The 26,847-nt window shown below is 38.5% G+C and overlaps 1 protein-coding gene across 1 annotated transcript in view; it reads left to right on the top strand.

Annotated features, from left to right (window-relative positions):
• The window catches only part of cip2a (cellular inhibitor of PP2A), a 50,292-nt gene extending 48,356 nt beyond the window's left edge, over window positions 1-1,936 (top strand). The window contains exon 22 of the mRNA XM_048541269.2: window positions 788-1,936. Within this exon, the coding sequence (XP_048397226.1) occupies window positions 788-958 (171 nt within the window). The 3' untranslated portion in view covers window positions 959-1,936. The remainder of the gene's footprint in view (window positions 1-787) is intronic.
• The last annotated feature ends 24,911 nt before the right edge of the window (window positions 1,937-26,847 follow it).

The raw sequence follows: 26,847 nt of genomic DNA, 5'->3' as shown, positions 1-26,847 counted from the left end.
TAGTTTCCACAGTGTTTTGTTCACAAAACTGTCTGTGTACAGATGAAACTAATCATTATTGATGCTTTCTGACCATTTCTCCTCTAGTGGGCCTTAGGGCAGACTCTTAAAATTAATTTTTTATTTCTACTTTTGTTTACAAGGCTGGCCATAGCTTGAAAAATAACTAAGAAACAGACTAATGTATGCCAGTAAAACTAGTGAATAATCTTTTATTTATTTTACTTGTAGTCATAACTGTTGAACCAGATTCTGTGTAAAGATATTTCAGTGATAAACCCATTTTCAGCTGCAATAATAAAACTACGACAGGTTACTGCTTAAAAAAAAATTCTTTGACCTATTTCTTACAAAAAAATTTCCAAAGCATTGTCTGGTAGTGATGGTTCATAGCAGATTTTGCATTTGGTGACATGTAAATGAACGTGAATGGAAACTTAAGTAAACAAAAAGCTAGTGTAATTTTGAATTCAGTTTGCACTTGGGATGCTGATGTGCCCAAAACCCAAAATCTAAACCAGGCTTTTGGTGAAAGTATTAAAATTGTTCAGTTACATGGAATTGAATGCAATAGTTTTATCTAAGAGCACCTTTGAATTTCATCATTTCTATTTATTTGAAACTAATTTCTGTTATCATGTGCCATTTTTCTCTCCAGCCCCCTGTGTGAGGCAATCATTTTGTTTTGGAGCAGAAATTTGCATGTTAGTTTTGTTTTACATTATTAATCTGTGTTCTACAGAGCTGTCTATTACAATTAATGTTAACTTTGTGTCTTGCCCTGCAGTTGTCATCCTTAGAAGTGCAGAAATCCCAAGTAGAAGCACAATTGCAGCAAAAAGAAGCCCTTGTCCAAGCCCAACAGGATGAACTCAACAAGCACTCTCAAATGATAGCAATGATTCACAGTCTGAGTAGTAGCAAACTACAATCAAATACAGTAAATCTCAGTCTGTAACCACGTTTGTGATTTTTAATTTTTAGAGAAATGGGTAATGATACCAATGTTTGCTTGTAGTCTTTGTATCTGATGCATTAAATATTCACCCTAAGGGATTAAAACTGTAAATTACTTGTAAGAAAGAATTTGTAACCATTAGTATTTAAGAAGGGTTTGTTTCAGATTTGAATGTTTGAAGATGCTATTTTTTTGAATTGTACTGTTTTAAGCACAATTGCTAACAAGGACTTAGCAAACTAGGAAATTCTAATCTTTAAATGTGATGTGATGATTCCAAGCTATATTTTTGGTTGATTGCATTGTCAGTCTCAACATATTACATCCTCTGGCCATAATCTGACTAACTTGTGTAGGTGGTTTGGGCCAAAACATGTGTTATTTGGCCAGTACTGTTTCTTTTGAGTAGATATGACTTCAGAGTTGGAAATTAGCTGTTTCATATTTGAGCAATTTTGTGCCCCGCTGAAATGCAGTACAAGAATTCTTCAGCTATATTAGAATCAGACTTGATTTTGTTTTCAGTGTACTGTCCTAGATTCTGATGCCAAATGCATCATTGCTATGTCATTCCAGAAGGAATCCATTTTATCTTAATTGTTAAAAATATCTTAATCGTGCTATTTAGCAGTTTAAGCAAGATGAAAATGAATGGAGATTTTATATGCATTTCAATGTTTTTAGAAATGTCCCTGATCAAATTGGGAAAGCACTGCTTTGAATGTAAGAAAAATCAATGTGCTGAATTTGTATTTAAAATAACCAACATTATTCTACTGAAAATACAAAGAAACAGTTGGAGTTGAACATTCCTATCATTTGTTTAATTCCTGTTCACCTTTGTAATGAATTTTGCTACTGTCATGAGCCTGTCATTTTTAGACGTACTGTTTCATTTTCAATTGGTTATGTACAGCCATAAATTGTTATATCTTTATTTTTCTTCCTTCTACCCATAGAGAAAATAACATTTTAAAAAAATAAAATGTACTTGAAATTAAATGCAAACTATCATTCATACCATACTTAAATGCTTGAATTTTGTTTTTTTAGAAGATTGGTGTTTAAACTTTAAAATTTTTCCTTACCAGGGAAAAGCTGCACTGTATTCTGATGCATTGTCATACAATTAATTAATTTATTTATTGACTGCATTTCCTGAAATCCCAAGCTGTTCATCCATTACTTCCACTTTCAATCCTATGCAATTTCACATCATTCCCTAAAGCATCATTCCATGGTTGAATGCATGCCATTGTAGTTGTTCAGATGTGATCTTTTCTCATTGTGGGAAAAGAACCAGCCGTGGCTTTTAGGTTATTTAACACCTTAGAACTACAGAAGAGAGAAGACATTGGAGTTTGATAGTTTCGACTACGTGACCATTGGAGTTAGGAAGGTAAAGAATTCCCAGCTACCTAGTGACAATTAAGTATAAAACCAGCCATATTTCATATGACACTTGGTCATGTTCATTTCAAAGGCAAGATTTTTTTTATGGATAACTTCTCTTTCCAATACTCATCCCTTTTATATCCCATAAAGACTTCAGGCAGCAGCATGATTTTGTTTTGACAGTCCCTAGAGGTTTTTTCCTCAATTTAATCTAAATGCCTTTTTTCAAGGGTGTAGATTTTTTTTAAAATCAACATTCTGGCATGTTATGATCCATAGGCCTCTGGCCCAGAAGTAGGGATGCTACTGGACCACAATACCCTACTCTTTAAATGGCGTATTGTCACAAAACTCATCATACGATCAGACCAGATACTTTGATATCAGTATGTACACTTGGGTTTTCGAGTGGTGAATGGCACTTCACAAGTGAGTTTATTTAATTGAAATGTGATGGTTCAGGACTCTTCTGGCGCAGTGGTAATGTGCCTACTGGGGTAAAACGCCCATGTTCAAATTCCTTCTGCTTCAGAGATGTTTCATAATACATCTGAAGTTGTTAAATATCAGAATCCTGAGGGGTTTTGACAAGATGGATATGGAAATAATTTCTTGTGGGAAAATCTAGAACGTGAGGCATTGTTTCAAATTTTTTTACTTTTAAAATATTCACTGATTCAAGGCATAATCTTATTTTTGGAGAGTGTAGAGTTCTGGTTTTACAATCAGTTACTTTCTGATCTTTAAGCAGTTTAAATTGCTCCCAGACCCTTAGTACTGGACTTGACTTTTACTTAGGGAATGCGAAATAGAGACGTGGCAGCAGACGGATGTTTCAGACCAAATGAATCTGAAGGAAATATATATAGTGCAAGAGAATAGGTGATGGAATAAAATAATTAATTATACAAGATAGCAGTAGTACTTTTGAATACACTATCAACTAGATTAACGTTGTTAGAGTACTATCCTACTGACAAACAGACAAAACAACAGTGTTTAAGTTCAGACTATTTAATCAGACTTCCTATGCTTTAAGTCCCAATGCATTGTCATCACCTGCCTTCCCCTCCTTGCAGGCTAAGTTGAAACTTTGAGGTCTCCACCACTCAAACATGGTTTTGAAGCGTGCCTGGATGTTCCAGCTTGCCATATCCAGAACCTGAATGAAAACTTTAGACTATGTAGGTTTTTCAGTTTGTGTTGAGTCTACTGACCTCTTAGGGTGCATATTGAATCTTTCGAGTAAGTACCTGGTTTTCATTATTTTCTGCTGGCTTTGCGGGGCTGGTTTTCACCTCAGGTTGTGTCTGAGGACTTGCAGTGTTGGTTGAGTCAGTTGTTTCTCAGAGTTGTTGCACTTTAATTCTGCTGGACGTGGTCGGTTTCTGTTCTTGCTGTCAGTTTTCTTGGTTCAGAACAGGCCAGGCCTGGTAGGTCTCGTTGGGAGTTGTTGCAGATGAGATCGGGGCTGGCAGTTATACCGATTGTGGGCCCCTTATCTCTGCACCAAATCTGTGATTTTCATTGTACTGTGGTATTTCCTTCTGAAGTTATTTGGCTGTTGGTTAGAGTATGTGTGAAGTGATTTTGATTGAGGTTGCATGTCTGGTATCTCTGCAGGCCTGAGGTATAAAAGCTGTCTTGGGCTGGAGTCTGTTGTTTTCGGTTCATTGTCCTTTTTAGAGTGGAGGTGTAAATTGGAATTCCAGGCTGAACAATAGTTTCAGACAGCAATCTCCATGAGGTAGGTTGTGTTAATGTATTTCCCACAGAACTAGGTCCAGCTGTCCCTTCTAAAAGTTTTGAAAAGTCCAGGGTTTTGTCCTGTATTTGAAATATTGGGGATTTTTGCTTGATCCTACGTGAGTGGGAGGGTCTCTGGCACTGTCTTCCTTAAACGCCAGTGGGAGTAGAGCCTTTGACTATTTTTTAAAAGCAAAGGTCAGTAGACTGTTGATAGTCAATTGGGTGAAGAGATATGCAGGATAGATGGAATGTGGAATAATAGGAATAGCCATGATTTGAATGGTAAAGCGGACTCCAGGAGCCAAGTGGCCACTTCTGCTAATTTCTTTGTTTTTATGAAGATGGTGATGGCACAGATACCATTGGGTGGTTTGTGTGAGAAGGTGCAGCCGTTTCAAGTTGTGCTCAGTTAGACAAGGTGGCTACACTTCACAGAAAATTATAAAAGAATACTGTTGAGGGCGGCAACAGAAAAAAATGTGATGCACTGACAAATTTCTAATTCTCACCACAAATACACAATGAATGGAGTGGATGACCTTGAGCAGGACCAAAAGTTGATATAGGCCATTTAGATGATATGCCTTTCCTGGATAGTACCACCATCAAATCCAAAATGTCCATGCACGTTTTGGATGAATGTGCCTGTGTGACACATTGGGTAAATAGTACGTGAGTATTTTTCTTAACATTTTGAATTTACTATTTTCTAATCTATTGTGATTTATACTTTGTTGCATGATCTTTGGTTTTTCTTTGCATACTGGATCTAAAGAGTAAGAGTTTTTTATTCCTCAGTACTCTTAAAGTTTTTTTAAATTTAACTGAATATGGCAGGAGAGCTCAGGCCATTGCCTGCAGCTTCTTTGAAATATCAGAGAGTGAATAGATGACCACTAGGCAGAGGAAAGCGGTGACACAGACAGACAGGAAAACTGCAGAGGGCATCCCAATGATATTTTTTTCTATGTTGGAAAATGATAACAGTGAAGATTCCAATGGGAAACACAGCAAAGTCAAAGTTCACAGCTGGGTGGCCCAGCTGCACAAGGAGGAACCATAGTCCAAGGGAAAGACTCAGGTGTGCAGACAGGTGTTTTTGCAGCTATGGACATAACCTCCAGCAAATGGTGTGTTCCTCCCTGAGGCCTGGGTCAGGGATGTAACTGGCTGCAGGGCATCCTGAAGAGGAGTGTGTTAATTTAGTGGTCATGGGAAATGTTTGTATTAATGACATATATAGAATGGGGGAATGATATCTTGCATCAAGAGTTTAGCAAGCTAGGCAGTAGATAAAAAGCAGGATGTCTCTGGATTACCATGATTCTATTTGCCTGTGAGTACAGAAATAAGAGAATGGAGATGATGAACTCCTGGCTCAGGAGTTGGTGCAGGAGGGAGGGATTGTGAGTCTTGGATCACTACAGCTGTTTATGGAGAAGGTAGGACCGATACAAGCAGATGGTCAGCACTTGAACCAAAATAGGACCAATACCCTTGCAGGTAGGATTGCTAATATTGTTTGAGGTTTAAACTGGTTCAGCATTGTGAGGAGGCACAGCATGATATAATACAGGAACCAGGGCAGAGAGAATTAAGACATCTTGCAATTCAAGAGAGTAAGGCGAAGCTAGGTTGAATCTAATGCTGGCAGTTTTATAGGTATGAAAGATGAGTTATGAGTGTTAATTGTGATATTATTACTATTGTAGAGATGAGATTCAGAAAAGGGCAGTAATGACAATTCGACATTCTAGAATGTCGGATCCTCAGACAAGAGTATAAGAGAGGAAGTGGTGTTGCATTATTAAGTCATTTGCTGCCACGAGGAGTGATGATATCTTGGAAGGGTCTTTAAGGGGAGCTATGTGGGTAGGGCTTATGGGGAAAACAAAGGGGTGCAGTCATATTGATGGCAGTGTTTTATAGGCCTCCAAACAGGTAATGGGCAATAGAGGAGCAACTACGATGACAATTCACTAAGGTGTGTAATAAGGATAATAGTAATTATATTCAGAAGATTGAACTTCCTGATACTTAACTGATATAGTCTAGGAGTTGGAAGGGGTGAATTTCTTGAAATGTATTCAGGATACATTTTCTGCCAACATCCAGAAGGTTGAACAAGAGACAGACAATGCTGGACCTAATTCTGGGGCATGAAGCCAGCGGGCGGTTGAGGTGGCAGTGGAGGAGCATTTTAGTGACCACAAACAGTATGATCTAAATATTGTTAAGGAAAAGGAAAGGAATGGCCTGCAAAAAAGGGGGTTTGGATTGAGCAGTAGTGGATTTTATTAAATTAAGACAATCAAGCCAAATTAGGCTAGGAACAGTTCCTTTTGAGAAAATTTTAGAACAATCAGGGTGTTCAAAAAGGAATTTGAGAGACTACAGCCCCAAAATGTTTCTTTTAGGGTGACATGTTAGAGCAACAAGCCTAGGGAACCAGTGATGTTTAGGAATATCAGGGACTGGAAATATAGGCAGAGAAATCAGTGCTGGGACCTCTGATGTCTGTGATCTACATAAATGATTTGGGGGAAAATGTAACTGGCCTAATTAGTAAGTTTGTGAATGATACAATGATTGGTGGAGTTGCAGATAATGAGGAGGACTGTCGGAGGATATAGCAGGATATTGATTAGTTGGCGGCATGGGCAGAGAAATGGAGTTTAATCCAGATAAATGTGTGATAATGCATTTTGGAAGTTCAAATGGAAATGATACAGTGAATGGTAGAACTCTTGAAAGCACTGATATGCAGTGGGATCTTGGTATGCAGGTGCATCAATCACCGAAGGTGACAGTGCAGGTAGATAAGGTAGTTAAAAAGGCTTATGGCATACTTGCCTTGATCAGGAGGGGCATTGAGTATAAGAATAGACAAGTTATGCTGCAGCTTTATAGAACTTCAGTTAGGCCACGCTTGAAATATTGTGCACAGTTCCGTTCACACCACCAGAAGGATATGGATGCTTTGGAGTAGGGTACAGAAAAGGTTTACCAGGATGTTACCTGGTATGGGGGATTTTAGCTATGAAAAAAGTTTGACTAGACTGGGTTTGTTTTCACTGGAACGTAGAAGGTTGAGGGGCGACTTAATAGGAGGTTATAAGATTGTGAATGGCAGGGATAGAGTGGAAAGTATGAGGCTTTTTCCCAGGGTAGAGGGGTCAATTACCAGGACACACAGGTTTAAGGTACGGTGGGGGTTGAACTTTAAAAGGGATGTGTGACGCATATTTTTCACATGATGGGTGGTGAGTGCCTGGAACCTGTTGCTAGAGGAGGTGGTGGAAACAGACATAATAGCAGCATTCAAGAAGCACTGGACAAATATATGAAAAGGAAGGGAATAGATGAAGTGAAATAATTGAAGACAGTTTTAGTGTGGAAAGGCAAAATGTGGCAGCACAGGCTTGGATGGGTGAAGGGCCTGTTCCTGTGCTATATTGTTCTTTGCACCTGCTAAAAGCTTAAAGAACAACGGGAATAAATCAGTGGAGGTCGAGTGGAATATACAAAAGTCAGGGCGGAAATAAAAAAGCAATTTGGAGAGCAAAGGGACATTCTTTAAAATGAAAGTGGTAGGTAAGATTGGGAAGAATCCCAGGATATTCTGTAAGTATATTAAGGGGGAGTGGATGACCAGAGAAAGAATAGGGCCTTTGGGGAACAAGGGAGCCTAGCTGACCAGTCCTTCTATACTGTCCTACAATCTAAGGCTGTCCTGACCATTTATCATCACACCAATTTTCATATCATCTGAATTTGCACATGTGTTGCATTTTGGCAAGGCAAACCACGGCAGGAATTATACCACAAGACCATAAGACATAGGAGTGGAAGTAAGGCCATTCGGCCCATCAAGTCCACTCCACCATTTAAATCATGGCTGGTGGGCATTTCAACACCACTTCCCTGCACTCTCCCCATAGCCCTTGATTCCTTCTGAGATCAAGAATTTGTCGATCTCTGCCTTGAAGGCATCCAACGTCCCGGCCTCCACTGCACTCCGTGGCAATGAATTCCACAAGCCCACCACTCTCTGGCTGAAGAAATGTCGTCTCATTTCAGTTTTAAATTTACCGCCTCTAATTTTAAGGCTGTGCCCACGGCACCTAGTCTCCCTGCCTAACGGAAACAACTTCCTAGCGTCCACCCCTTCTAAACCATACATTATCTTGTAAGTTTCTATTAGATCTCCCCTCAACCTTCTAAACTCTAATGAGTACAATCCCAGGATCCTTAGCCGTTCATCATACATTAAACCTACCATTCCAGGGATCATCCATGTGACTCTCCGCTGGACGCACTCCAGGGCTAGTATGTCCTTCCTGAGGTGTGGGGCCGAAAATTGGACACAGTATTCTAAATGGGGCCTAACTAGAGCTTTATAAAGCCACAGAAGCACATCGCTGCTTTTATATTCCGACCGTCTTGAGATAAACGACAACATTACATTCATTTTCTTAATTACAGACTCTACCTGCAAGTTAACTTTTAGAGAATTCTGGGCCAACACTCCCAGATCCCTTTGTACTTCTGCTTTGCGAATTTTCTCACCATTTAGAAAATAGTCCATGCCTGTATTCTTTTTTCCAAAGTGCAAAACCTCACATTTACTCACAGTTAATGGTAGGGCCCTGGGGGGAGTTGCTGAACAGAGAGGGGTGCAGGTGCATAGTTTCTTCAAAGTGGAGTTGCAGGTAGACAGGTGGTGTAAAAGGCATTTGGCACATTTGCCTTCATTGGACATTGCATTGAGTATTGGAGTTGGGTGTCATGTTGCAACTGTACAGGAAATTTGTTGGGCCACTTTTGAAATACTGTATGCAATTCTACTCTCCCTGCTGTAGGAAGGATGTTAAACTTGAAAGGGTTCAGATAAGATTTACAAGGATGTTGACAGAATAGAGGATTTGAGCTATGGGGAGTGTCTGAATAGGCTGGAGCATCGGAGGCTGAAGTGTGACCTTATAGACGTTTATATAATCATGAGGGGCATGGATAGGGTGGAAGGCCAAGGCAATTTTCCTAGGGTAGGGGAGTCCAAAACTATACGGCATAGGTTTAAGGTGAGAGGGGAAAGATTTAAAAAGGATCTAATGGGGAACTTTTTCATGTGGAGGGTGATGGTGCATATATGGAATAGTTGTCAGAGGAAGTAGGTGAGGTGGGCAGGATTACAACATTTGAAAGTCAACTGGTTGCATGAATAAGAAGGGTTTAGAGGGATATTAGCCAAATGCTGGCAAATGTGATTAGATCAATTCAGGATATTTGGTTGATGCAAATGAGTTGGACTGAAGGGACCATTTATGCGCTGTGTAACTCTATGATTCTATTAATTTCCCAGACTCCTTTTATAACGGAGGATAAAGATGATGACTTCAACATATATTTTGCCTTGTTCTTCACTAAAGAAGATAGAGAGCATTCCAGGAATAGCTATAAATTGGTAATTAAAAGGGCAGGAAAATCTTAAAATTATAATCACTAGGCCAATAGTATTGAGGAAATTGTTGGCTTTCACCCTAGGGCATGAAATGAAATAGCTAGGGAGATTGTTGATTCATTGGCTTTAAGTTTTCAAAATTGATCTGATTTGGGGAAAGTTTGTTTAGTTTGGAAACTATCTAATTTAACTCCTTCATTCAAAAAACGGAGGCAGAAGGCAGGAAACAACAAACCAGACACGTAGGGAAGGTGATAGAAGCGATTATTAAAGATATTATAATGTGGCACTAGGATAAGTTCAAAGTCATCAGGCAGAGTCAACATCGTTTTATCAAAGGGAAGTTGTTTAACCAACTTATTGGTTGTGAAGAGGACATTAAAGTCTACAAAGGGATATGGATGAAATAAGTCAATGGGCAAAGATCTAGGAATTGGAGTATAATGCAGAGAAGTGTGAAAATGTCCATTTTAACAGAATTTTTAAAAAGCATGCTATCAATGTGGGGAGAGGATGTAGATCTCTGAGATGCAAAGAAATCTGGGCAACCTGGTTCATGATTTATGGAGAGTTAGTTTGCAGGTATGGCAAATAATCAGGAAAACTAATAGATTGATATGTTTTATTGTAAAGAGAATTAAATGCAAGAGTAATGAGGTTAAGCTTCAATTATACAGGGCATTGGTGAGACCACATCTGGAGTATCGTGTAGAATACTGAACATTATATTCACTGTTAATGTATTAGAAGTAGTTCAAAGAAGGTTTACTAGACCAGAATCTGGAATCAGCAAATTGAAGAGAGGCTGTACAGGATAGTCCTGTATCCTTCACAGTTAAGAAGAATCAGAGGTGACCTAATTGATATAAGATTCTGAGGGGATTTGACCAGATGGATATTGAAAGGATACGGAAGGATCTAGAACTAAAGTCATAGTTTAAAACTAAGGGGCTCCCATTTAAAACAGATGAAGAAAAGAAATTACTCTGCGGGTTTTCAGTCTGAAGAAGTCCCTTCCTCAAAAGATGCAGATGCAAAGTCTATAAATATTTTTAAGGCAGAGGTAGCTAGATTCTTGATTAGCAAAGAGATGAAAGATTATGGAGTGTACGTAGGAATGCAGAGTTGAGGTTAAAATCAGATCAGCTATGATTTTATTGAAGGGTGGAGCAGACTAAAGGGGCCAAGTGGCCTACTCTTGTTCCTTGCTCATGTGTGAACCTATTGGCTGAAGGGGGTAACGTTGTGGCTTTGAAAGAACGGGGGCATGATTGCTGTTGTCAAGTGGGACCAGCATTTCATTATCTTCATACATTGATTATAGATTTCTTCATTATGGTCGTATCCAAAATGCACTCTCCAGTCATGCTAACTGGGAAGGAAAGTCATGACGCAAATCTTAGACTTTGTATGATTTAAAATCTACAACAAGTTAAAAATTTAAATATCTTTATTTTCATCTAATTCTATGTATTTCATGCCACGATTTTCTTCTGCTTTGATATACTTTGTTGTGTGTAATACATTTTAAAAATCACAACCTGCCAATTTGTAGAGAACCATTAGGGACTCATCTTACCTGTGTTGAGGTCATTGTGTTATGTAATTACGTAATATTTATCCCGTCATATAATTAAATATTTAAAATTAGTGATAACGATATCAATTTTCTATTTTTTGCATTGATTGCACAATATTTGAAGAATATTTTGATTTTCACCCTAAAAGACTCTTTTACTCAAATGTTACATCAATTAAGTTTACCCTCACAATTCAGTTTGGCATAATTTTTCAGAATTATCTTTCTATAATGTTTTATGTATACCTCATTAAGATCATCTGTCAGTCAACTGTGTGTGAGACAATGTTTCTCCAGTCTTTCGTGTGACTCTGATATATAACAAGTAGGTTTAGTAGGCCAAGTCCATTCATGACGAGGTAGGGGGAGGTGCACAGCACAGTGGTTCAGTGGTTAGCACCGCTGCCTCAAAGCACAACAGGCCAAAGTTCAATTCCACCCTCAGGTGACTGTCTGTGTGGAGTTTGCACATTCTCTCTATGTCTGTGTGGGTTTCCTCCCACAGTACAGAGATATGTAGGCTCAGTGGGTTGGCCATGCTAAATTGCCCGTAGTATTCAGGGATGTGTAGGTTAATGAGACGATGGTTCTGGGTGGGATGCTCTCAGAATCGGTGTAGACTTGTTGGGCCAAAGGGCCTGTTTCCAAACTGTAGGGATTCTATGATGAGAAATGACTTACATTTGTGCAACTGTCAAACTATGGTTTTGTTTGTAAAATGCTGACTTCATTGTGCTGACAAAGTTAAGCCCATGATTTTAAGCACAAGGAGCTGCAATCACTCAGTTCAATGCAGGTGCAGCAGCAGATATTTCCATAGGATTTAGGTTTCTTCGTCTTTCCTCTTCCTTTTCAGTTTCTTTTTTGTAACCAAACAGTAATCCTATTTGGAGGACTATAAACACAGCAAAGCTGGCCATTACTGCAAAATGTTGGCGATAACTTGGTGGTTCATTTTGCATTCCTGAGTCTGAAATTTGAACAAAACAAACTTTAACAAACTTCATTTAATTCACACGTACAACAAACCTGTAAATTTAACACTAAACAAATAGAGAATTTAAATAAAAATACAACTGTAAATGTTGGAAAATGGAAAATAAGTATACACAAAACAAAACAATTGGATGAGGTGTTTATTGCATTGATGATATGGAAGTAAGGAAGGGCTAATGTACCCCATCACAAATATTATTGTGTAGTGGAAATGTCACTGGCGTAATAATCCACACCCTAAGCTTATGCTCTTGGATCATGGATTCAAATCTTGTTGTGGCAGCTGATGGAATTTTAGTTAAGCTAATGAAAGCAAAACCTGGATTGAAAGCTAACAATGGTGAAACTAAACTATTATTGATTGTTGTTAAAAACCTATCTGGTTTGTTAATACCCTTTAGGAAAGGAAATCTGTTGGCCTTATTTGGTTTGGCCTATGTGTGACTCCTGGCCCACAATGCTGTGATTGACCTTTAATACTCTGATAGCCCAGCAGCCCCTTCTGTTCAAGGACAGCTGGGAATGGGCAACGAATACTGGTCTTGTAAATGACACTGACTTTCCAATCAAGAAATAAGTCAATAAGTTGGTGAAATGTTAGACTAAATGTTAGAATAGTATTCAAAGGATGTTACGCTTGCGTACAGTATATCCTTAAGTACTGTGATCAGCTCTGTTCTGTGAGGAGCATTCAAATACTGAAACAATGCAGACAAGACTTTATGAGGATGATTTAGGGATAGCACGGTGGCTCAGTGGTTAGCACTGCAGCCTCACAGCACCAGAGACCTGGGTTCGATTCCAGCCTTGGGTGACCGTCTGTGTGGAGTTTGCATGTTCTCCCTGTGTCTGTGCGGGTTTCCTCTGGGTGCTCCGGTTTCCTCCCACAGTCCAAAGATGTGCAGGCTAGGTGGATTGGCCACGCTAAATTATCTGTAGTGTTTAGATTTAGATTCCCTACAGTGTGGGAACAGGCCCTTCGGCCCAACAAGTCCACATTGCCCCATCCCATCCAGACCCATCTACCTATAACCCACACACCCCTGAACACCATGGGCAATTTAGCAATTTTTTGGTCTGGGTGGGATGCTCCAAGGGGCAGTGTGGGCTTATTAGGCTGAAGGGCCTGTTTCCACACTCTAGGGAATCTAATCTTTTAAAAAAAAATCAAGATTGCTGATACCATCTCCTTGATATCAATCCAGATTGCAGTGTTGCTGTCGGAGCCAACAGGACTGGAGAAACATTATCTCAAACACAAGTGACTGAGAGATGATCTTAATGTGGTATACATAAAATATTACAGAAAAGATAATTCTGGAAAATTATTTCAAATTGAATTGTGAGGGTAAAACTAGGATAATAATTGATGTAACAATTGAGTAAAAGGCACTTTAAGGGTGAATATCAAAATATTCTTCAAAAATTGGGCAATCAATACATAGAGTATCGAATTGATATTATTATCATTAATTTTAAATATTTAATTATATGATATTTATCTGTTTACATATTTACACAACACATGGACCTCAATATCAGCTGGCTGTTGTTATGAATATGGAGGTGGATGAGCACAGCAGGCCAGGCAGCGTCAGAGGAGCAGAAAAGTTGATGTTTTGGGTCGGGATGCTTCTTCAGAAAATCTCATTTTCTGAAGAAGTATCCTGACCCAAAACATCAAGTCTCCTGCTCCTCTGATGTTGCCTGTCCTGCTGTGGTCCTCCGTCTCCACACTGCGTTATCTCTGACTCCATCATCGGCAGTTCTTACTATCTCTGGTGTTTCTAATAGTTCTTTACAACTTGGCAACATGTAATAAAATGAATGAAAATATAGGGTAGGAATTTCAATTGTCAAAAGTATCCCCATTAGATTATCTCGGTTTATCTGCGTGTTTCTCATTGTTTATTGAACATACTACAATACTATAAAAAGACAATTTATCACTGCACTGTGATTGTATGTGTCCACTAGACAGAGCTGATCAGAAGGTTATGGTTTTCATGATTTTAAAAACTCTTGGTGAATGTTATAATTGAGTCAAAAATATAAGAATAATGGTTACATATGAATGTACCAACATTATAAAATTCCTTAACTTTTATTTTAACAAAGAGGCTGAAAAGTTTTAAAATCAGTAGAGCTATTTTTGACCAAGTTTTGGCCTTGCTGTTTTATTTCTCAAAATTTTGCTCTTTCACTTTTTTGTTTTATAATGTTCCTGTGAATCATATTGGAATATTTTACTAAGTTAAATACAGTTTAAAAGCAATTAATCTTGAAGTTGTTTTTTGTAGCCTGTATGACAAATGTAATTTCACCTCAATATATTTTCATTTAAAAATATGATGCTTCTTTACAGCCCAGAATGAGGATTAAATATTTGCAAACTTAAATATGGACAACCTTGATATGAGATGATGTTTAAGACTAAATTTAAAGTATGAAGATCAAATCTAAGCTCTGCGGTACTGTCACGTCGATCGTGAATTACAACTAAAGCATTAACAAGAGGAGGAGACTCCACAAATATCGCCACCATCAATGATAGCAGAGCCCCGCAATATTACTGCAAAAGAAAAGGCTTGCATCCATCCTCAGCCAGAAGTGCCAAGTGGATGAATCATCTTGCTTTCTCCTCAGGTTCCTGGCATCACTGGTGTCAGTCTAGCCAATTTGACTATTTCTCATGTGATGTCAAAAAAAGGCTGAAGGTACTGGGTACTGCAAAAATTATGGCCCCAACAACATTCCACCAACAGTACTGACAGCTTCTGCTCCAGATTTGCTGTACCAATGGCCAAACTCTTCCAGTACAGACCCAACACTGGCATCTACTTGACACTATGGAAAGTTTCCCAGGTGTATCCTGTCCACAAATATTAGGACATTCAACTCAGACAATTGTCATCTGATCAAGATTGCTTCCATATTCTCATCCAATTGTACAGAGCACAGCGCACCAGGGTGTTGTGAGACAATCTATCTGCACTATATGGAAGGGCCACCTGTTCACGTCAGTCCATGTAGCAGAACCACATCTTCAGTAGCTCCTATCATCTGCTCCACCATCGCAATGGTCAAGTCACGGGCAACATTGAATTTGTGCTCTTTTTCATTTGAGCGGTCACAGAATGCTGTCAAGAGCTGTGGTGCCAGTGAGTAGCTCTTGTTCCCTAGTAACCTGTCTTGTAAAATTCCTGGACCCCCAAGTGCAATAGGGCCATGAGAGTGCTCCAGGCTGTAGGACACGTGGCAACTGCCAAGGTAGTGTGCACGCCCCTCCGGGAAGTGGTGATAGTCATCACAGATTCACTAGAACGTCAATGGAATGTTTCCTCCTCCTGCTGATATATTTCACAGTGTCGTGATATTGTCCTCTTAGTGCCACATGTGAGCAGTCAATGGCACCCTGTACCTGGAGGAAGGCAGATGTGTTCTCGAATCCTACTTTTTGGGCTGCAGTACTGACCTCAGCATTGGGAAACAAAATGAATCAGTGTGACCTTGCCCTGATATTATTAGCCACTGCCCTGATGCATTTGTGGAAACACGACAAAAAGTCCACACAGCTACATGTCGCTCCCTGCAGGGTTTAATGCTGTTCCCACTTTCACAGTCACAACGAGTGGATGGCCCTCCATTCCTGCAGCACTTGTCCCGCTCTATCATCCGGCATCATTCCATCACAGTGTCCTGGGACAGAGGGAGCATGTGTTGATACTGTGCCTTGTTCATTCCCAGGAATTGAAATTAAGGGCGAGAAGCTTGGGACCTTCTGTGGACATTCTGCATCTTGAGGGTCCTTGGGACTGTGACAGATCCCCTGATCAGGGTGCTTTTTATCCTCCATGGGGATCTGCTGCTGCTCCTGGGCTTGCTGCTGGCCCTGGACTTGCTGCATCTGCTTTCACCTTGGGAAGGCAGCCACATTCCATCAGCACTGGGCACATGCCATTTGCTGGAAATGACTAACACAGGGAACATAAGGAACAAAGCAGGTTCTCTGCTCAGAACAATGAGTGGTGGCATACCCTGCAGGTGCAGACCGCAACCACTCCACACAGTGAGATATGCTACACTCTGATAACAAAGATCATGTCTCCATCATGCATTCTGCTTTAGCCTCAGCATGAGCACCAACTTAAAGAAGGTAATAGACCAGCTGAGTAACTGACATATTGCATCAAAAGGGATGTGCTTTGATATTTTGTTGTAACATTTCAGCTTATACTAATCAGGGCATTTCACAAGAATGCTAATTAAAGGGAAGAACTAACATTAATGCTTTGTGAGCGGAGACTGCTAATTGTTTGACACGTGGACTCTGGCTTATAGAGATATTGCTGTGGAGCATGCACCAATTCATGATCATTGTTAACTGCCTGGTTTTGTTTAAGTTTTAAACAGGTCAGAGTGACAGTGATTAGTCAAATTATTCCCCTGAGAAATGAGGCGGCGAAAAGCTGTCAACTATGTTGAGTTAAAACAGATAGTGAGTATGAATGTTCTTTCTATCCGCAAACAACAGGGCCCTGTCTATTACCATATTTTACTTTGAATACACACCATTGCACCATGCTGTGAGCTGAACTGACAATGCAAAAATGGTTGTAAATATAATTCATTGCACATTCAAAGACCATCCTCTTGTACAGTGTAAGTGGCAGTTTTCCTCTGGCATTGGTAATCCTGCAAATTGTCCTGATGCATGTATGACTAAAGGTTCCACAAAATTTGTCTTCTGTCAGCATTTCTCAGGTTTTGTACTACAAAGTGACTAAATCTTATAGTTGTTATATAGCACTTTTGCTTTATTAATTCATGCAGTTGGCAGACTTTCATTGTTTAAGTTACCACTCCACAGCATACACCTTTCACTTAGACTATAGCACAAAACTAAATCCACTCCTAGATTCATCTGGGTAAGAAAGATTTAAGAAGTACTTTAAATGCATTAATAGATTCTTTAATTTGATTTACTATCATTCCATCACCACATATAAAAGTTGGGTATTGGTATTTGTTCCAGACTCTGTTCCTCTCTTTGGCAATTGTATTGAGATAAAGCATTATGTTTGCAACCTTTATACTCTTTTTAATTCTAAATCCAAGTTGCCAGTGGCATTTTCTCATCATCATAAAGCGTGCTTGTTTCCACCTCCAAAACATCGACTAACCCCAGCTTTACTATAGCACATCTGCAGCTGAAATATCCTTCACATGTTATTGATCCACTCTAGATTTCCAATAGGCCACCCTCTCATTCTAACTTCCAACTGCCCACTATCACTTACTAAGGTGAATACATCAATTAGTCTGTCCGTACAGAATTACATTTGTTACCAAAACACTCCCCAGTCTCTTCAACTCACTTCTTACCTTTATATTTTAATATCTCCAAATTGCAGTTTTTATCCCCGTAACATCTTCCAACCCTGTAAAATTGCTTCCATACTCCTCATTCCTCTGACAGTGGGCTCTTGTTCATCCCTATCCCCCACTCTATTGGAAACAAGTTCTGGAATTTCTTAAATCCTTCTCTTTATTGATTTTCCACTTCTTCCTTCAGACCTTTCTTAAGATACACATTTTAAACCATATGCCTTGTTACTTCTTTAGATTGTCACTTGTTGCCATTCGAAATGCTCTTGCATTTTTGTTTGTTGTTGAAGACTTGTTTTTATTGAGTCACAAGGTCTCCACAGGAAAGTTCAGTACAAATTGTTTGTAAGTGATGAATGTTTGTTCATTGTTGCTGTGATGGATGTGCAACCCAGCCTCCTGAAAATCGGTCTTAAAAAATTAATGTCTTTAAGAAATATGCATGTAAAAAAGAAACTGGGATCTTGACACCAGGTATCACATTCAAATAATTTTCCTTGCAGAATTTCCCTACAAATTAAATTGAAGATATCACTTGATTCTTTGTCAATATAGCTAGTTCAATTTTTCTTTTGGTTTCACTTCCTGCCCAATAATTATACTTTACACCATAGTAGCAGCTGGCAGTAGATCTTGTTTGTCCTGTTTGTCTGGTATCTGATCCCAAGTTGCATGCGGTAAAATTGTAAGAAAATCATGTTTAAAGAATCTGCCAAGGTGCTAGGTGTAAATTTAACATGTGAACATATGCAAAGCATTCCATTCTCTCCAGGTCTGATTGGAGGCCTCCTTTTATTTTAGACCCATCATCTGATCAATACTGCTTCATTTTTCTCTTTCCTGTGTCTATTTTTTGGGACTTAATACTTCAGTGTTCCCACTTAAGAGAAAATGAAATAGGTCTGCTCCTCAGTCCATTTACCTCTTACCAGGAATGTGACAGCTCTCAATAAAAACAGATTTAGACAGGGAATGGGCAGAGACAAATCTAAGATGGCGATTTAAATAACTTGAGTTGGTGACTGGTCTCAACGACCTGCACCTTTTATGAATTACCAGGAAGATTGGAGAACCTACAGTTCTTTGGCCCTTTCACAATTTCATGTTTTGCCCGATCAGAAATTATTTGACAACCAATCAGCACCCTTCTCAGTCATAATGTAAGTTGTTCTGATTATTTGAAGTTTGGCATCCTTGCATTTGTCCTAATGAGCACAAAGTTAAAACAAGACATGGTGACATTTAGCAGTATGCTTCTTTATTCAGCTATATGCAGATGTATTTGTCACATAATTCAAACCTAAGTCAGGAATAGATAAATATCATAAGGTGGAGGCAAATACTGATGAATGCTTGTAAACCAAATGTTATCAAAAATATTTCCAACAATGATATTCATTTCGTACAAGCAAGAAAAAAAAATCATTCAGCCTGGTTGCTTTCAAAGAATCCTCTTCCCTTTCCTCTTCTTCAGATCACTCAACAACACCAAGGACAATGGCAACCTAAAGATCTGAAGATGAGGATGTATGTTGTGGCCTTCCAGTCTTTATCAGAGGAAACTGGGTTCAAATGCAGTGCAGACTGAGCAGAAGACAGGCTTTCCCAATGTGTCTCAAATTCAAAATGAATTAAGTAAATTCAAAATAAATTAATAATCTCTATACAGCTCCAAAAATTTCCAGCCATGTGGTTCACAACTGCCCATGCTCTGATCCAAAATAATAAAAGCAGCAGCAAGAAATTACTGTTTTTTTAAAACCTGTAACAAGTACATTACTAAACACAGGTACATTAGCTGAATCAAGTATTATTATATAACTTATCAAGCTTTGATCTGTAACCATAACATTATTGATAACTTACCTATTATTAGAATGTAGGTGAATACTTGCACTGCATCTTTGGTGCTGATTTCACAGGTATATTCTCCTGATATATTTGGAGTTACATTTTGCAGTACAAGGGATGAAAATTTCTGAGTGTTTGGCATTTCTGATTGAGTGGTTGGACAATTTGTATTTACATTGCCTTGCTGCTGAACTGATTTGCAGATTTTCGTTGAAGGAGAAGTTTCTGTTTTCCTAAACCTCCACGTAATTGTGACGTTTTGATCGAAATTGAAGAAATCGTCACAAGTAATTATAATGGTTTCGCTCTCGGTTGTGTTTAATCTGCCTAAAAAAAATAAACAAACATGATGTCATTTGACTTTTTCCCATTTTCCCATAGTCCAAAAACTGAAGAATTTGTTATGTAATGATTGTGATTAATTGTGCCACAACACTAGGGCAGCTCTTGCATGCACATATGCAATTGCAATTACAGTGATGCAAGAGGTGCAATCTTATACCTGTATTGTGCACTGTGAAAAGAAACTCAAACAAACAGGATTGCAAACTAATCATAAATTAAAAGGGGAAAAGGTAACAAGAAAATAGCACAATTCTAGCAACAATAATTGATTCCCTCAGTGATAAAGTCAGAAGCCTTCCAATAAGGCGTGGGCCAAGGATATTCAGGCAACAGTTCCGAACATCTTCCTTAAATGTATTCTTTCATGGGATGTGGGCAGCCCTAACAAGGCCAGTACTTTTTTTGCCTATTCTTAATAGCACTTGAACTGAGTGGCTTGCTGCACCATTTCAAAGTCAACCACATTGCTGTGCATCTAGAGTCAGATCGGTAGGACCAGGTAAGGATGCCAGATTTTCTTCCTTATTGGGAGCCATTTGTGATTTTCTTTTTACCACAATTGATTATAGTTTCATTGTCATCATTCCTAAGTACTGACTTTCAATTCGAGACTGATTGATTAAATTTAAATTCCACCAACTGCCTCGGTGAGATCTGAACCTGTGTCCCAGATTGTTACTCTGGCCTCAAGATTACTTGGACCAATGCCATCATCTCTAAACCACTGTCTCCTCAAGGTCTCTCTTTTAAACTGCATTGTTGTAAAACATTCAGAAAACAAGGGAAAGAGGGATAAATTCTAAATGTGGCAAAATGGCTGACCTTCTCAATCAAAAACATACAATGTCTAACTCAAAGCTAACCTGTTTGGCTTCAAACAATTTAGAGTTGTACTTGTGTACTGTGTATCAATATTAGAACATGCCCAAAACGTGTTAGGAAGTAAATCTACTGCTATGGGCCTTAAAGGCCTCCAGGAACTTAAAGACACACTGATCCCTTGAAAATTCATCAAAATGTCTGATAACAGTGCAGGAAACTTGTGAGACCTCTGTATTAAGGAAGATAGTATTACATCTTGCTGTAGGATGTGAATCCATTGGAGGATATACTATTTATTTCTCTATTTAGATGATGTGGAGAATATTGTAGGAAGTGAATAAGTCAACAAATAAGAAGAGGAAGAGAAGGCATTGCATGGGTGTTCCAGCCACTTCATATTCTTTGACACCTCAAATTCAGGATTGATCTTAGACAGGAGCTGAAGTATTAAAATAGGTAGCCCATCTGTCGTATTTATGTAATGCTTAAAATGAAACAATACTACTGGTGTTATAAACCTAATTTTAAAAAAACAGAAAACACTGAAATGACACAGTAAGTCATTTAACGTCCAAGAAGAGACAAGGCATTTTATAGCATTTTTAGTATGACGGATGCGTTCATGCTCCAATTGGACAATTTTAATCTAGGTCTCCTGTTGGGAAACTGATTGAATCAGGTATCGAGTATGTTTTACATCCCATCATTTAATGGATAGTATTGTCTGCCTGGATCAATATTCAGCGGATCCAAATGGCATTCCATTAGGCAAGGTATGATAATTTTTTTTGTTGCTATATTTGCTTTCTTCCTTTATGACATGCAACTAGAATTTAGATGAAGCACAAAGGTGTGGAACTAAAGTCACAAACCATGGGCTTCAGTATCTTATGGGAAATTAAGTGAAAAATGGTAAAATGAAGAGGGTGATTAGTTTAAAGTTAAGGCTTTCCACTGTTGTTCAATCCACCATTATTTATCCTCCAAAGTGAAAGAATTAAAAGCCATCAACCAGCATATGCAGATATGGAAGATCCTAGCCAATTGGCAGGTCTCCAGATTGTCTTTATTTCCACAGGAGTGCTTCCACTGTGATCATCCACAATACTGGCTGATGGTTTGGGGTTGGAGTAATGCTGGAAGGGTGACCTGCACCTTGGATTGGTCTGCTTCTAAACTAAGGCTTTGTTAGTCCCAATACCCTTTACCATTAATTCAAATGGCCATTTTTACCGGCTTTATGCTACCAGGAATCTGCATGTAGACATGGCAAAGTAATTGCAATTCTTTCTTCACACTAAATGCATTATTAATATACAGAGTGTTGCTCTTTCTTGATCTCCTTCCCAGACTCTTCAAAACAAACTAAAATAAATCAAAATAAAATACAAAATAAAATACTTTAATGCCTTACTCCCCAGTTAAAGTATATTCATTTTAACTTGACTTGAGCAAAACAAAATCTCCATAAACTGACTTGATATTTTGGATAACATAATGCAAAGCACGAGATGTTTCTTCAAATTTGACCCCAGGTATATAAGAAAAAAAAATGTATACCAGCATCTTCACTTATTTTGACAAAAAGAAAAGTATGAACCACAGCAAATAATGCAATTACAGGTGCTGCTTAGCCACCATTATGTATCCAATTCAAATACTACAACAACTCTGTAATATTTTACATGCCTGTGAAATAAGGTTTGGGAATATTTTTAAGGATTATTTATCAATTGTCACCTTTCATTTTCCAGGTTGCATTCCACGACTGCTGCATTCGTTCATTCTTGATATTACATTTGTAGGTCATGTCTGATGTTTGATTAATCTTCAACATACTCTTAACATTGAAAAGACCTTGGGGATCAGTAGCCACTTCCAAATTTGCATTTTGTGTTAAGTTATTCTCATTATCATCTTGCCATACCAACAATGGCTTTGGATAAACGCCAAATGCAGAACACACAATATTGATTACTTCAGTTGTGGTAGATAGCATATTTGGGGGATATAATGTTGCATTCTTCCAATGAGCTGAAAAGAAACAGTAAAGCATTGATTCCATATTAATACAGCTTAATGTAAATTTAATTGGAGTAAAAACCTGGACAAATATAAAATCATCTGCTGATTTCACTATTGCATGCTATAAATTGTATCATAAAGCTAAAATACACTGACTTCTAAGAAGGAATTTATGTGCGAATAAATAATTGTATGCAAGATTGATATAAAGTACTATATTAACCTGTAAAAACAAGGTATTTCCAAAGAATTTCATGAAGTGCTGGAACTACAGCCTTGTGAGCAAAGTTAGAACTCATGAAATGAAAGGGGGAGAGGCAATATAGATCTAAAATTTATTGACAGACAAGAAACAAAGTGAAGTAGTGATCATTTAGTTTTAGACACAGGGAAGATTTATAGTGGAGTTTCCCTTAGATCGATGTTCCAGATATGTATTAATAACTTAGGTCTTGCAGGGCACAATTTCAAAATTTGTAGGTGTTACAACACTTGAAAATATTGTGATCTATGAGATGGGCAATGTGGATGGGCTGGTGGAATGGACAGATAAGTGACAGATGAAATTTAACGCAGGGAAGGGTGAAGTGATCCATTTTGTGAGGAAGAATGAAGAAAGATAACATTAAATAAAGTGCACAATTCTAAAGGAAGAGTGAAACAGAACGTATATGTGTACAAATTATTAAAGGTGACAGGAGGGATTGAGAGCATGGTTAATAATGCAAGCTGCACCCTGGGTTTTATCAATGAGGGCATTGAAAAGAAAAGCAAAGAAATTGTGCTAACTTTGTTTTGAAAACCGCGGTAGCCCCAGGTGGAGTGTTAGGTTCAGCTTCTAACACCATACTTAGGAAGGACGCAAAACGTCATTAAATTGCACAGAGAAAGATTCACAGGAATGGAGGCAGTGATGAGGGACATAAGTTACAATGAAAGAATGGAGAAATTAGAGCTGTTTTCCTGGGAGAAGAGAAGATGGAGAGGAAGTTTGATACAGAGTTATTAAAATCATGATGTGTCTTAACAGAGTAGATACAGAGAGAAGTGATAATGGGAACTGCAGATGCTGGAGAATCCAAGATAACAAAGTGTGGAGCTGGATGAACACAGCAGGCCAAGCAGCATCTCAGGAGCACAAAAGCTGACGTTTCAGGCCTAGACCCTTCATACAGAGAAAATTTGTTCCATTAGTAGTAGGATTGAGAATCAGAAGTCATAGATTTAAAGTAACTCAGGAATAAAGCAATAACGACGTGAAGAAAACCTCTTTCACAAAATGATTGATTAAGATATGAAATGCACTGTCTAAGGATGTGGTGGAGGTTAGGTCAAATAAAACTTTCAAGCATGAAATAGATCATTTGCTGAAGGGGAAAGCCTTTACAGAGCTATGGGGAGAAGTCAGGGAAGTGGCAATGGGTGAACTGCTTCTTCAGTGATTCAGCGTGGACACAATAGGCTGAATAGAATCATTTTGGTGTAACTGTTTCACAATATGTATGGATAACAGAAACTAAGATAAAACAAAAGAATAGTAGGGGCATTCCAAAGTTTACTTGAAGTGATGGATTTGAAAGAAGTTTTCATAGAAAGACTGTTATGTGATAAATCACAAGGGTTTAGAGAGTGAAAACTACCCAACATTTATTTTAATGCCTCTCAATACATATGCACGGAAAGATTATATAGTATTGCTGAATATAAGTAAATATGTTGTCAATATTTTTCTGGAAATCTCCAATTATGAACAAAATTTCAACAATGCAAAACAAATCTGAGCCATGACTATAGTCAAAACAATTTACCTGTAATTTTGTTTTGCAATATTAGGTTGTCAAAAGCTTAACAATCAAATGTACTAATGATTCAAAGTTTCCTCTGCATTACCATGTGCAAATTAGAATCCGTACTGTACAGAAAGAGACTATTTGACCCATTGGATTGGCACCAACCCTCTGAAGTGCATCTCACCTTGACCCAGCCCCCACCCTATTCTCATATTTCTCGTGGCTAATCCATCTAAATCCACACATCCCTGGACACTACAGAGCGAGTTATCATGGTCAACCCAGATAACCTGCACATTTTTCGACGGTGGGAGGAAACCCATGCAAACATGGGCAGAATGTGCAGACTCCACACAGATAGTCACCCAAGGCTGAAATCAAACGCAGGTTGCTGGCGCTGTGAGACAGCAGTGCTAATCACTGTGCTGCCATGGCAAGTTATAGAGGAACATGGGGCTAAGAATGGGCCATTCAATCTGCTAAGACCACTATACCATTCATTCAACTTCGACACCTTTTACTCACATTATCTCTATACCCCTTTATGTCGATTTCATTTAGAAACCTCCAATCTTTGCTATAAACATACTCAATGATTGAGCTTCCATAGCCCTCTCAGGTAGAGACTTCAAAAGATTCACAACACTCCGTGTAAAGAAAATTCTTTTTATTTCTGTCCCAAGTGGATCCCCCTTATTTTGAAATTGTGTACCCTAGGCCTAGACTCCCTAGCTGGGGGAATCATACTACCTGCACCTATCCTTGTGTCACTTTAAGTGTTTAATAGGTTTCAATGAGATCACCCCTCATTCTTCAAAATTCTAAAGAATACAGAAACAACAGTGTGGAGTTGGAGAATCACAGCAGGTCAGGCAACATCAGAAGAGTAGGAAAATCAACATTTCAGATTGGGACCCTTCTTTAGAACTGAAACATTGACTTTCCTGCTCCTCTGAAGCTGCCTGACCTGCTGTGTTCCTCCAGCTCTACGCTGTGCTGTCACTGACCCCAGCATCTGCAGTTCTTGCTATCTTCAAACAATACAAGCCCAGTCTCTCCAATCTCTCTTCATCGAAGAGTCCCACTATCCCAGGAACAAGTCTGGTGAACCTTCATTGCACTCCCTCTACACATTCATTCTATATGGTCATATCTTTCTCATGATAATGAAAAAAGAAAGGATGCATAGACTGGGACTTCTTTCAATGGAGCGTAAGAGGTTAAGAGGTGACTTTATAGAATTTTATAAAACCATGAGGGGTATAGATAGGGTTAATGGTAGTTGTCTTTTCCCAAGGTAAGAGGATTTCAAAACTAAGGGGTACATTCGTAAGGCGAGAGGACAGGGACTTAAAATAGACATGAGGGGCATATTTTTTACACAGGATGGTTCGTGTGTGGAACGAATTTCCTGAGGAAGTGATGGATGTAGATACAATAACAATGTTTAAAAGACATTTCGATTGGTTCATGAATAGGAAAGATTTGGAAGGATATGAGCGAGGAGCAGGCAGGTGGGACTAGTTTCATGTGGGATTAGGTTCGGCCATGGACTGGTTGGACAGAAGGGTCTGTTTCTGTGCTGTATGACTATGACTTGATGAGAACAAAGCAGCAACATGTAACATCGGTGTAATCGAATAAAGGCTCCATACAATTGAAGCAAGGCTTTGTTACTTCTGTAACTCAATCCTTTAGCATTAAAGGCTACTCTACCATTTACCCTTTACCAATTTACCAATTACTTCCTACACTTCCATGTAAACCTTCAGAAAATTACTGACAAGGACATCTGGGTTCCTTTGTATTTCTACACTGTTGAAATGCTTACCATTTAGGAAACTGTTCCTCTTACAAAAGTAAAAGAAAAACCAAAAGAAAAGACATAGAACATGGATAAGTAAGCCAAAGGATATGGAACTTAGATCCCTTAAGGAACAAAGCTGGGGAATTAATAATGGTGAAACAGGAAGTGGCAGAAGAGTTGAATAAATATTTTGTTAGAAGACACAAATAGCATTCCAAAATTGCTACATTATTATGAATCAAAAACTCTCATAAGAAAAAAAATACTATTGAAGTTAAAGCCAATAAATCCCTGTATCTAATGGTTTGCATATTAGGCTATTAAAGGAAGTAGGTACAGAGATGGTGGATCCACAGATAGTAATCTTTCAAGGGATCTTAAATTATAGAAAACTCATGGAGGATTGGAGAACTGTTAATGTAACACCCTTTATTCAAAAAGGAAAGGAGACAAAAACAGGAAGCTACAGTCCAGCTAGTTTATTATACGCAAACCGGAATACATTAGAATCTATCACAAAGGTTTTATCAGCAAAGCATTTAGAAACATATAAAATAAATCAAGCAGAATCAATAGGACTTTATGAAAGAGAAGTCATGCCTGATAACTCGATTAGAATTCTTTGAAGAGGAAGAAAGCAGAATAGATATTAGGGAGGCAGTAGATATAATATTTTTAGAT

Source organism: Stegostoma tigrinum, chromosome 12 (genome assembly GCF_030684315.1).
Source record: "Stegostoma tigrinum isolate sSteTig4 chromosome 12, sSteTig4.hap1, whole genome shotgun sequence".
Taxonomy (NCBI): Eukaryota; Metazoa; Chordata; class Chondrichthyes; order Orectolobiformes; family Stegostomatidae; genus Stegostoma; species Stegostoma tigrinum.
Note: the sequence above shows the minus strand (reverse complement) of the source record. Positions and strands in the feature narration are given on the sequence as shown.